Here is a 14469-nt window from a genome sequence, read left to right on the forward strand (position 1 = left end):
AGCGCGCATCCCTGGCCGGAGACTCTCTCTTGAGACACGTCCATCGATTGGACGCTCTGCCACTGAAGACGGAGCGTTTAGGAGTGAGAGGCAAGGAGAGAAGCCCGGCAGAAAAGCATGACATCACCTGTGCTGGGAGGGGAGGGGTGGGATGGGGGGACTGCATTAGAGCGATTGGCTGTGCGGAGGAGAAGAGAGGAGAGGAAACGCAAGCGTCTTTATTGATCAGACAACAGCCAGCGTCTTCTGCAAACTCCACTGTGCACAAACACAGTTCATAAATGACAATGACAGTGAGCATAAATCACTGCTGGAGGAGATGGATGGCGAAATCCGCTCGTTATGCAAATGTATTCCTTCTGCACGTGCACCGTGATCTGTTGCGCTCTTTTTTGTGAGCGCGACAAAGGCGCACTTCTGCAGTGGCATGAGGAAAAGAGAGCCTGTAATCAGGTCAGGCTGGGAACACAATGCAAAGCACTGCATTAAAAACGCTGCATGTCATTTTTGCTGCAGCTGCGTGAACACACTGAAACTCTCGCTTCTTCTCTGAAGATGTCATGGGAAGTGCGTCTAAATCCCATGCCTGCTCGCCTCAGAAGCTCAAGCATGACATCATCTCTTTCAGAGGCAGCCAATGGGAGCGCAGCACATGGAGCTTCCCGAGGACTGAGCGAGGCGCTGCCTCTGAGCAGCTTCTCATCCCTCAGTTTGGTTCGCTTCAGGCACAGATCAGAATTAGAGACGCAGCACACACGGGAAACACTTGAGAGCGGAATCCTAAGACGGCTTTTCTGCAGGGTTCCATCACTGTATCTTGTCGCATTTATTTGATATGAACACTTAACATGTACCTGTATTCAAATGGAAACAGTAAGTGTACACAGAAATGGCATGCAATGCAGTGTTGGTGCAGTTCACTTTAAACCTGTTTGCAAACAGCATCAACACATCATGTTTTTTTCTATGTAATAGTATTTTTTTTGTTTATAAAATTATTTTTTTGTTTTATAAAAAAAATAATAATAATAAAAAAAAATCACAAACACACACACACACACACAAACAAATCACTACTACATTATAATACATGTAATAATATAATATTCAGGTGGTTTAAAGGTTCCCCAAAACAGTATGTATGTGAAAACAGTGATGTTTGTTTTTAGTCTCCACTTAATGCAGTCAACTATTCGTGAATCATTCATGTGGTTTGATTCTACAAAAATAAAATGTTAAATATATGTCTTGAAAAAAAAAAGAAAACATTAGCCAGGTCAACTTGGTAGAGCTTTAAAACTATGTTGTATTATAGAGATTTTTATGTAACGTAGTAAAATGTGTGTGATTAAAGGTATAGTTTAAAGGGATACCCAAAAATGAAAATTTGATGTTTATCAAAGGGCATCCAAGATTTAGGTGACTTTGTTTCTTCAGTTGAACATAAAGGTTTTTAACTCAAACCGTTGCAGTCTGTCAGTCATATAATGGCAGTCAATGGGACTCACGGCTTTGAGAGAAAAAAAAACATACACAGACAAAACCAAATTAAACCCTGCGGCTCGTGACGATACATTGAGGCAGGGCCGTATCTACCATTGAGGTCCGGACCTCGGTATTTTTCCAATAACAGAAGTTGTCAAATTACCTTGTTATTAAAGTACCCCTATTATGCCATTTTTAAGGTAGCTAATATTGTTTTATGAGTCTCCTAAAACAGGTTTACCTGCATCCAAGGTCAAAAAACACTTTAGTTTTCTCAAAAAATAGCTTTAATTTTACCTCATTTCTAAATGATTCCTAAACGACTCGTGCGAAGCAGTTCAAAGATTCAGTCTCTCTAAACCCCTCCTTTCCATGAGCCCTCACTGCTGTGATTGGTCAGATGGCGCAGTCCTTTGTGATTGGTCTACCGCGTACAGCGCGAAAGACAGCCATGGCCGGACATTATGCAAATGTGTTACTTTGTGACGTACAGCCGTAACAGAATAAGATTCAGAGTGCGTTCTTTCACTGCTTGATTCGGTCTATTAAAATGCATTTAGAATGATCACAAAATTCAAGACATGGGGGCAGAAAATGTATATATCTATACCACTTCATAAAGTTAATCAATTTCACAAGAAGAGTGTGATGGTCGAATCTGTGCAAAACAGAAGAAAGAAGCTCATACAGCTTTGAAACAACTTGAAGGTGAGTAAATGATAAAAATTTTTGGGTGAACTATCCCACTGCAAACCTGCTTTAGCCATGTTTACTGAGCACATGAACAGACCTGCGGTGAGGCTGTAGAGTGTAAACAGAAGACTGGCAGGATGTGCTTCCTGTCAGACAAATTGTGTAAGAGTTCAGTGTCATGGTTGCTGGTGCCTCGACTCGTGTGCGCGGAGCATTAAGACACACAGCGTATCAGTGCTGGAGGACAGCAGCGTCTCGTGGCTGATTAATGTGTCTGTGCTGTAACTAATGATAGCACACCGAGGGAAGGGGCGTCTGTCTGCCCACGGCTCTCGCTGTCTCTGCGGCTTTCAGAAGAGTGACAGTGACAAGCCGGTGGGACTCAGACCACCTGGACAATACCTCTCACGCAGGCTTGATATTCATCAGTTTCTTCATGCCAACCAAAATATACGCTAGCAGCTCACTAGAAAAAACAATCAAATGAAGTTATCTAACCAAAATGTGTTTACAATTCATTAAAAGCTTCTGCAGTCAGTAAAATTACTGGAGCTTATTCATTTTTAAGCACTGGAGAACCAAAATTCATTCTAATGTGACAAATTATGACGTTAAATTCATGAAATAAACTTAGAATATTGTAAATGAGCGATTTAGGTTAGTCATTTGCATAAAACAAGCCCACACCATTACCTTATAAGGGCTTTCCGCGAAACCTTTACAGTCTTTCATCACTCTCAGCAAACACAGAACACACTCTGTAGCCGGGGTACTCAACAGGCGGCCTGTGTCATGCTGAAGATTAATGTACTTTTATTATAATTTGCACTCAAAAGTAGCGCAAATATTAGACAGTGTGATTTTAATTAAATATACACATGCACAGTAGTAAATGCTGCTTGATCTCTGCAAGTGCTGTGAGTTTGAATCGCTTACAATGTGCATTTGAAAAAGCCACATGCCCCAAACAACTTAGAGAAGCATTTATAAACCTGCTGTCCATCAAAAGAGAACATTCAATAACATGATTTTACTCCACAACATCAGTCAAGTGTTTTATATAACTTCACCTCATCTGATGTGGCTTCTTATCACAGAATGAGGCAGAAAATATATACTACTGTAATAATGTCGATTAGCATTGGATTATAAATATACTTTATTATTATGAAAATACCAGAGATGGCTTGAACCCAGATTGTCGCATATTGTCGTGTGTTTACTGTCTTCATGTTTGATTGGTTCAATCATTTCTATCTTCTTTTTAAATAGCTGTATGCCTTTGCCCATATGAGGGATTTCCTGGAATGTCATCATTTCTATTACTTCTGTGATGCATATGTGGAGTTTCTGCACGAGGGCGCCCTCTGGCGTCCAGTATGAATGAAACCGAAATAATACTTCTCTCTAAAGAAATTTGCTGAAATTGAGTTTCTTTGATACTCTGAGTATGAATGCATTTTTTTTGTTCCAGATTTTATTTTTTTCATGTTCAGTATTATTTTAAATACGGCAAGAACAAGCAAGACTTAGATAAGTAATAAACTGCATTTCTATATCAGTAAAACTGCAAATATTGCTACCTTTGCATTTTATGTAGTTTAAATGTGCCCCCTTGGCCTCTGAACTCGAGTACCCCTGCTCTATAGTGCTGCAGTGTCCTGTCCTCAAAACCAGTTTAAACACAGACCCAGATTACAGAGCTCTCATTAGCCAGCTGTGTGTGATGAAAGATATTTTAGGATGAAAAGTCTTTCAAAAAAATTATCTTAACAAATTATAAGGCCACCCAGAGTGTGATTTTTGCATGTGTGTGCACTGTTCCTACATTTTTTATAAATTAAGCATGAATCATGATTTGTTATTAATTAATAATAAAAAATAAATATTATTATTAATAATAATAATAATAATGTTATTTTTGTTGATGATAATAATAATAATAATGCTATGTTTATTATTATTTTTAAATCGTTTATTATTATTATTATTATTATTATAACAACTTAGTGCGTCCAAAGAGAATGTGCTATTGGTTAGATTGAATTTTTTTTTTTTTTTTTTTTTTACATCCTTGGTAACATACATGCATACATACATAAAATAATAAATACATAAGTAAATAAAAACAAAAATAAAATAAATAATCGACTTGTTCTAGAATTGGACACTGCTATTTAAAATTCACTGTTTTCCTCACAAAAAGACAACAAAAAGGGAAAACAGCACATGAACTGTATGGACTACTGATATGATGATTTTGTGTGAACACGTCAGACTCCATTCACTGTAACAAGTTTCTCCAAAGTCCCTTCTTTTGTGTTCCAGGGAAAATTACCATTTTTAGCTTAGTGTCCAGTACTAGGGAGCTACCGTCTGCAGGGTTTACACTTCACATCCTGCTATTCTTCCAGCTCTTCACACACACTTCCTGTAGAGTGAGCTTGGATCTGAAGCACACACGACAGAGTGAAAACCATCCATCATGAGAGATCTCCTCTGCTGTAAGTGGATGAAAATATGAAGCGGCCCACGAGGCCGAGCTGGATGATGTCATCCTCTAAATTTAGACCTCCAGCACGAACAGCAGCTGCAGAGATGGACCTTCACACGTGTCCATGTGAAGCTTCCAGCCGCTCTCGTGCAGCACACTCGATCACAAAACAAGTGCATTTTTCCAAACTACAACACTGATTCTCAGCCACAGGAAACAAGACGTGCTCTGCTTGACAGTTTAAGGTCACTCAGACTTCATTACACTGAAGGAAAGCCCCGGGCCGCCTATCATTATAGGCCGCCTATATTAAAACGCGCTTGTTCTGTTTCCACTGGCAGATCGGAGCGTTTGTGGAATCTAATCAGCACAGAGTCACATGAACACGAAGCGCGGCGCTCCTGCACTGCAGCTGAAAATACCGACTCATGCATCGACAAGCGTTTTATAATTGCATTGAGATTCCATAAACTGGAGCGCTAAAATATTTTAGTGGAAAATGCCATTATGCCTTCTAGTTGTGAGCAGAAACTGGTTCAAAGTGCTCCCTTGGTTATTAGCATATTGATCAAGTGTTTCATGTGCATGCGCTGTGAGAAGCTTGTCACAATTAATGTTTTTTAAAGTCTCTTATGTTCATCAAGGCTGCATTTACATGATCAAAAATACAGAAAAAAATTATACTGTGAGATATTACAGCAATTTAAAATAACGGTTTTATATTTTAATATACTCTGCCCTCCAAACGTTTGGAAACACAACTGGCAAAGTGTGGTTTTGGACGATATCAGCATAAATCCTTATAATTTTTTGGTGCAAATACATTAAAGTAACTTGACATTATCATTGAAGACCAGCAATAAAACATAATAATAGTAATATATACATGTCAAAGTCAGACAGGCCAAACTTTTGGAGGGCAGTGTAGTTTATTGCTGTCATGCAAAGCTGTATTTTCAGCATCCTTGCTCCAGTCTTCAGTGTCACATGATCCTTCAGAAATCAACAGTTGTGCTGCTTAACATTTTTTTGGAATCTACTTTTTTTAGGATTCTCTGATGAGTAAAGTTCAAAAGAACAGCATTTATTCAAAACAGAAATCTTTCTAACAATATAAGTCTTTACTATCACTTTGTTTCATTAATTTAACATATCCTTGCTGAATAAAAGTAATAATTTCTTTCAAAAAATAGAAAAAAAAATGATTGACCCCAAATTCCCAAATATTTGAATGGTAGTGTAGATTTCTATTTTAAATCAATGCTGTTTTTATACTTTTTATTCATCAAAGAACCCTGAAACAGAGTTCCAAAAAAGGTTAAAAAAACAGCACAACTATTTCCAACGTTGATAATAAATTATTTATGATTTCTGAAGTAAAGTGACACTAAAGACTGGAGTATTGATTCTGGAAATTCAGCTTTGCATGACAGGAATAAATTACAATACAAATATATTTAAGTAGAAAACCGTTATTTTAAATTGCAATAATATTTCACAATATTTCTGTATTTTTTATTAAAAAAAAACCAGCCTTAATGAACAGAAGAAACTTAAAAAAAAAAAACATAAAAAATCTTGATCCCAAGCATTTGAACAGCAGTGTAAGTAATTTCATAATGCGCTTTAAATTATGGTTTGATATGGATAATGTTATCAAAACATATGTACAACAGCGAGTGGGCGTTGATTTTGTCTCTGATGCAGTGACGTTAGCCAATCATAACAGTGTCAGTTTACTGATAGGCTCATCAATGTCAGTTTTTGTTTACAGTAGCAAGATGGGATGGCTACTGATTTATTTTTACAGCAACATGGCAGACGAGGCACTCATAGTGGCTAAGTCTGGATAGCCTGAATTATATAACATTTCTATATATTTCAAAATAGTTCCTATCTGATCATATTACCCCAATTTTACAGTCTCTGCACTGGCTACCTATTCAGTTCCGTATCATTTACAAAATATTATTACTTGCCTATAAGGCCCTAAATGGTTTAGCTCCTGCGTACCTAACTTGTCTTCTACCACGCTACAATCCAACCCTGGTAGTACCTAGGATAGCAAAGTCCACTAAAGGAGGTAGAGCTTTTTCACATTTGGCTCCCAAACTCTGGAATAGCCTTCCTGATAACGTTCGGGGTTCAGACACACTGTCTCTGTTTAAATCTAGATTAAAGACACATCTCTTTAGCCAAGCATTCACATAATGCATCTTATAATCTTGTACTGCAGTTATATCTGATCAAATGTACATTATTATTATTCTTTAGCTTGGGTTGAACAAATCATTTTTGCTTAGATGGAACAGCAGCTACGCTAATTATGTCTCTATTTGTTTCTCTGTTGATTAACATCCCGTGGTAACTAGGAATTACAGAAGCTTCAGTCTGGATCCAACCCTTAAATGATCTGAGACGACCGAACACCTGAAGAAAGATAATGCCAACCCCTCAGAGGACCTCAGAGGATGCCAACGCTCAGACAACATACAGAATTACCAAATTTTGCCATAAGTTAAATATATTAAGGTTCTGCAATATATAAATATATTGTGGAAACTTAATTTCCCGTAGAGCTGCTTTGCAACGATTTGTATCGTAAAAAGCGCTATACAAATAAACTTGAACTTGAACTATCTATTCTGCTGTTTGGCTATTTTCTGTTATTGCATCCTGTCTCAGAAGCGATGCAAAGATGCGTTCTGTGTGAACGGCTCCTTAGAGACGCAGTAAAGTCATGATGACACCATAACGCTGGCGGTCAAGGACGCTGGACAGAGGGTCACAGTGGAACAGAGTTATAGTGGCCCTCAGGTAGGGAGCAAAACAATGACCTGTAGAAGAGGGCCCAGAATCCCAAGTGACGATGAGCACAAGCATTAGTAATATAGGAATGATTCAGCCATGACACACTGCACTATCACTGCTACAGCTCAACACCCGCTGCTGTCAGTGAAAAGCTCAAGTCATTTCAACACCAAGCACAACAGCAGATATAGGCACAAACTCACTTCTGACACAGTTTGGATATCATTGCACACGCGTGAACACAACGATACAATTCTGTTGATAGTGAAGCGATCATTTTGATTAATGTTAAAGCACATGTCGGTTATGAGTCTTAAATGAACAGACAGGACAAAAAAAATACAGTCCTATATGGTCAAAAGATCAGACCTATGTATTAAGCCTTACAATGCAAATGCACTGTAATGAACTGGTTTCCCAGCATGCAACTGCTGTTTACACTTTTCAGGAAGTCTTACAGTTGTCTCTGCAGACTTTTGATCTTGTAACTTCAGGAAACACCTTGAGCTCTTCATGAGAAATGGAGTAAGAGATGCAAGAGAAACACAGCATGAACTTCTGATTGCAGAAGTCTGTTGAATCATCGAGGCTTGACTGTCAATCGATGGCCCAGACGTCTTGCAGACTAACAGGAAACACAACACCACAAACCAGCATTGTGCTCTTGTTTTCGTTCCCATGTTTCCTTCTCACTGCTGATCACTTCACATAACAACTGAGCCTTTGACAACCACACAACCATGTCCTATCTGTTCATTTACTCAGTAATACATTAAAAACACGCAGCTTGTACATTCAATAGACTGAATGTAACTCTTCTGTGATGAATGTGATTTTTTTTGTTAGATTTATAAGTTATATGCTGTATGTTATCATAGAGGGGATATCAGCAGACTCTCATGAACGTGTGTTGAGGTCAGCAAGTCATCTGGTGCAACTCTCCAAAAACCAACTGACATTTATGAATTAAGATTTATGAAAATTAAAAATTAAATATATATATAGCCCTTTATAGCCCTATGCGCAAAAAGTTTGCATATTTGTTTTGATGAGAATATATTTGATCCATCAGGCTTTCATGGCTCATATAGTATGATATAGAGCGAATATGTGACCTTGGACCACAAAACCAGTCATAAGGGTCAATTTTTCAAAATTGAGATTTGTACATCATCTGAAAGCTGAATAAATAAGCTTTCCAATGATGTATGGTTTGTTAGGACAATATTTAGCTGAGATGCAACTATTTGAAAATCTGGAATCTGAGGGTGCAAAAAAATGTAAATATTGAGAAAATCTCCTTTAAAGTTGTTCAAATGAAGTTCTTAGCAATGCATATTACTAATCAAAAATGAAGTTTTGATATCTTTTCAGTAGGAAATTATCTTCTGATTATCTTAAAAATTATCTTAAAAATATCTTCATGGAACATGATCTTTACTTAATATCCTAATGATTTTTGGCATAAAAGAAAAATCAATCATTTTGACCCAAACAATCTATTGATGGCTATTGCTACAAATATACCCCAGCGACTTAAGACTGCTTTTGTGCTCCAGGGACACATATCGAGGAAAAAACACCTAAATTTTAATTTAGAGGCCCAAACTGAGCAAACATACAATTTGGTGCAGATGTTGATATAAATCAGTGAGATCTTTATGTTTACATAAAGTGATATTAATATCAATCGTCACTCTATACCTCAAATAATATGTCTTAGTAAGATGATATTTAAATGCTTAGTTTGATGATCAAAACATATAATGCAATGCAATGCAATGATGATTGAGAGATGAACAAACAAACGTTCCAGAAAAGCCTGATGATCATATTTGAGACTTACTGATTTTTCTGAAAAAAAATGATGTCCGGATGGTCTACTACTTGAGATTAAAATTCGAAGCGCAGATCAATGCGCACCCTAACGGCTAATATTACCCATAATACATTGCGCGTTGGACAAGGATTCGACCAGAACTACAAACACGCATAAAAAGTGTTTAAAAACTTCAAACATGGCGGACATGCGAGACCGACTGACAGGCAGAGAAAGGGGTTTGAGTGATAAATAACCAATGTCTAACCTGATTAAAAAAAAATTATTTAAGGTTATGTGCGTTATATTTCATCTGAAGCAACATTGTGAACTATTATAATGATACGTTTAGTCATTAACTTTTAAATGCATCATTATGCAAACATATGAAGAGACATCACGGCATGATTGACCCACGACTGGCAGATCAATGTGCCTCTTTATTTCTCTCCAATACGGTAGGAAATTAAATTAAAGATGATTGACAGGGCAGTTTAAATGGTGACAGAATGCACGTCACTAAGCAACAGAGCGTCTGTTAAAGATGTTAATGACGAAGTAGTATGTCCCAAAGCTTGCCTACTATTCTGCTACATACTCAAAAGTATCTACTTTTTCTTCACAAAAAGAGTACATACTTTTAGGGCATAGTATAAGTAGACGAATTGGGACGCAGCAAGAGTCTGAGCGCTTACCTGCTACTGAGACACATGACATCAGTACAGAGAGAAGAACACCACATTCAAGATGACGGTCTCTCACTATCTGCACAGGAAACTACACAGCCTCTGCTAACAAACTACCAGCAGCAGATAACGGCGAAAGCCTTGTGTCCAACAGATTACTGAGAAGTCTAACTGACAGCTACTGATGCAATCAGGAGAAGAATCTCCCCTCTTGATTGATGAATACCAGAAACTTCACAAAAGTTTCTCAGAAGTACTGAGGTTGCCGTATAAAATCATAATATTTCCTGCACCAAAGGTTGTTGAGCTATTCTAACACTAGAAATCAATCCTGTCTGAATGAAGTCAAAGATCGTCTGCATCTTACCGTGGCGTCTACAATCAGCTGCCGCTCTCCTCCGGCGTTCACCTTATGGAAGCGGCGGCGCGAGTTTCCCTGTAGAGCCGCGTCGTCGCTCTCGCTGGCGTTCTCCACCTGTAAGGAACCAGATTCAGAGACGTCAGCATCCTGGTTGAACATCCAGTTCTTCCAGATCACTGAGAGCCTGTGGAAGCGCAGGAGACTCATGTGGACGGCGTTCACATGCTATACGGGACAAACGAAAGCAGGTCTGTCGTGTTGGAGAGACGGAGTCGGCGAGCGTCGCGCAGCAGAGCAGCAGTCAGGCCACAGCTTCCTGTAGGAAGCCGTAAATACACAAATATCCTCTGCGAGCAGAAACAACACGTCTCTAGTGAGCCCTTTGTATAGCATGCTGTGTTTGAAACTGTAAATATAGCCAGCGTTCAACTTCACATACTGGTGGTGTGTCTAAAGAACATGTTTCCAGTGAATCTGTATGAAGTCTGCGCAGCAGCTGAGGATGCTGGGAGTCACACTTGCATAGCACAATATGTGACCCTGGACCACTTTCGAAATTGAGATTTGTACATCATCTGAAAGCTGAATAAATAAGCTTTCCGTTGTATAGTAATATGTACCCTTAAGTTACTAATATGTACCTATTAGGGGTAAAAAAGGTACAAAGATGTCCTTTTAAGGGTGCTGCTCCAGGGACCTAAAAGGTACAATTCTGGCCCCTTATTTTTCTGTGTGTATATGTAAATGTATAGGGAGCATGCAATGCATTGTATTAGCAACACTTCAAAGTTTGTAAATGCAACTTCCTTCAGATTAAGATTTTCACTATATTTTGACAAAAATTTAACTAATATGGAAATAACTGCATTTTCTGATACAGTAAATACAGTATTTTTTGTTTCTTCTATTGCAAATCTTTAAAGACTTTTAAATCAATATGCAATTACTTAAGAAGCAAAAGGACAGATGAAGTCTAGTTTTCTGAGAAACTGATTGAAATTAAATGAGTTTATGATTAAAACAAGAACAAATATCTTCCAATGGGCTAAGAAAAAGAAACTTAATTCAAAGGGAAAACAGATTTTTCATTCCCCATTGAAAAATATTAGTTCTTGTTTTAAGCATAAACTCACTTTATTTTGTTCAATTTCTCAGAAAACAAGACTTCATGTGTCATTTTGCATCTCAAGTAAATGTATCTTGATTTAAGGATGTTTAGATATTTGTTTTTGAAAACATGACAAAATCCAGAGGAAGATTTTTTTTATAATTGTAAAACTTTTTGCTCTGATTTAAGACCTTTTTAAGGCCTGTAATAAAACAATTCCTAATTTTAACAGTAAACACTATAAAAAAATGGTATGGGAAAAAAAACCAAAAAAAAACAAGATTCTGTTAAAGCCTGTTTTTCATTTAAATAACTTTTTTTTTTTTTTTTTTTTCTTATCAGTTCTCAGCAGTACATCCTAAGTCGTTAAACTAATGTGTATTGCATTATCCAGTGTTGTGTGCTACCGTGATGAGTTTTGCATTTGTGCGATTATGGTGCTTGTCAATATATTATAAAGGTAAAAAAAACAAAAACAGACCTTAGTATTTTGATATGTAAACACCACATTATAATTAATGAAATATGTTTTTTTTTCCATTAAACTTAACATGTTGTTACTGTATTTTTTACAGTAAAATTCTGGTGTGGTTACAGTTGCAACATTTTAAGTTTTATGGAGAAAAATAAAAAGCATCTGCCATTGATTTTATCCTAAAATTGCACTAAATTCACTCAACCGTGCATGTGACATAACAACAGACAGCAAAACGAAGCAAAGCTTCTTCATCTGGTGAATTGGTGTAATTAAAGTGTGTGTCATCTCTGTTCAAACCCTAGTGTACCTAGACAGCACTTCAAGGCCTCATGGGTGCGGGTGACGTGAAGAGGTTGGCAGAAACGTTAAGCTGTCTCCACACATAACTCATTTAAGCCACACTCTACACCATCACATGCACGCTTTGTGGAGAAATCCAGTCGCGCTGTTCCTCATTTGTAAGTCACTTGAGATAAAAGCATCTTTTAAATTAATAAATGGAAAATGCAATCCCAGAATGCATCGCAAGAAAATCCATGCTAGATGGTGGATGAGTCGAAAGAATGCTGATGTTTCTACTGAAACGTATCAATAAAAATGGACAAATTCAGTCAATACGTGTGCGCTGAGAGCGTTTAAACATGTTAAATTATTGTGCCATTAGTCTTGTGCGCTTCATGTGAGGAGTGTAATCTGTCAGATCAGTCACTTATGAGTGTGAATGCTCCCTTAAACAGATGCTGCCTATGAAGGAGGCACACATGGAGGTGCACGGAGTGAAAAGACAGAGTCGGAGCAGAACGGTCATCCATCACACCATTAATGTGACACACAGCTTTAAGCATCCAGGGGACAGATGGCAGAAAAGACACATCTCAGTGTTCGGCTCTGGACGAGTGTGTGTGAGACAAAGACGGGTAAATGGACTGTAAAAAACTAAATGACAATATTCTCATGATGAAAAAGCAGCAGCGGATGCAGACAGACAGTGAAATGCTACAGTGCTGTTACATAAAACACATCGTCCAATTAAATGAGTTGCCTAAAACAAATAGGGGTCTAATGTTAGAGATATTCTGATGTTCGGTATAAGTCATTCGGTTCGGCATGTATGTGTACTGAAGGAATGCAAGGTTTTTTGTTAAGCACTGCATGTGCAGAGCAGAAATTCAGAGCTTCTCAGATGGCACAATACCAGTATATCAATATATATGATGTTACAATAACAACATACAAAATCGAACTGCTGCAGGAAAAGTACACAATCGAAGTTGTCCTAAATATATGACATGCTTTCAGGGTCAGAAATGAACTTAAGGAGCAATATTCGCCCCCTGGAATTGATTTCCTGGCCATCTTTTACATTTGTAGAGGCAATTTGTATAATTACCTTTCTAAATGTATCTTTGTTGTTTTTATGTCAAATACTTACTTCAATTACAATACTATAGACTGTTACCAATCAATGTTTTTAAACATCAACAAAAGCCATCTTTTCACTGCAAAGGTGGAATTTGTTTAATGCTGCTCATGTTCATGTATTATGGTGTAAATAGCCTATAAATTAAAAAACAGGCAATCATCAGAGTGTGAAGCTGCAATATCATGACAAAATCATTATTGTTGAGTATTGCTCTGGAAATTGTAATAATGATTATTAATGTTCATTAATGGCTTTTTGTGGGGAAATCTAAGAAATTACTGAGACTGTGTTTATTGCTTTTTCAGGTTAGGAAGACTTCACATTGGTTATTTCAGTAGCATGAACTGGTCAACTGGTGTTGTTTTAAATGTGCTATATAAATAAATATTGATTGATTGATTGATTTCAATAGCATGAAAAACAAAACAGTTATTCAAACTGGGAATAAATTATCTAAAGAAATTGAGCAAAGAAACACTGAAGCACTGCATGACTTCAGTCTAATGTGAATCATGTAATATAAGTCCCATTATAATCACTGAAGCTACAAAATCAATCTCTTACATCATTTCTGCACCTCTGCATTTCTGTGGTGAACCGTGGTGAATGCCTCATATTGGACATTTGTGTTTATAAACTCAACAGAAATGTGTGTGTTTGGTTACAACACTCAATGCTGCAAACCAATGCAATATGAGCAAATCTACTGTAGATGAAACGCTGGAATCAACACTTTAATCGTAACAGATATAATAAATCTAACTTAACCTTTATATTAAATCTGTGGGGCATTTTTGGTGCCATTTTTGCCCCAAGACACCATTCATTTCTGACTCTGCATGCTTTATATCAAGTACTTCAAACTTTGTTCAGTTGTATTATTTGTGCTAATGCTAATTGTTTATTTGTTCTCATTTTATTACCGACTGATTACTTGTCTTTAATAATGTTGGCAATCTATATTAGTTAGTCTAGTTAGTTAGTACTTTTGTTAAAACCATAAGCAAAAGTTACTCATGTAAGTATTCTTTAGGCTGATGATGTTCTTCATGGTATTCAGCTGCAACCGAATGCTTTGCAAAAAGACACCAAATAAAATAAACTCCAGCTT

General features: G+C 37.2%; 1 protein-coding gene across 3 annotated transcripts in view; it reads right to left on the minus strand.

Annotated features, from left to right (window-relative positions):
• LOC306862612 (rap guanine nucleotide exchange factor 6-like) overlaps positions 1-14469 on the minus strand; it is a 94814-nt gene that overhangs the window by 53220 nt on the left and 27125 nt on the right. For all 3 annotated transcript variants that reach the window (XM_079405506.1, XM_079405505.1, XM_079405507.1), the window contains exon 6: positions 10356-10463. In XM_079405506.1, the coding sequence (XP_079261632.1) occupies positions 10356-10463 (108 nt within the window). The remainder of the gene's footprint in view (positions 1-10355; positions 10464-14469) is intronic.

Source organism: Barbus barbus (genome assembly GCF_936440315.1).
Source record: "Barbus barbus genome assembly, chromosome: 43".
NCBI lineage: Eukaryota > Metazoa > Chordata > Actinopteri > Cypriniformes > Cyprinidae > Barbus > Barbus barbus.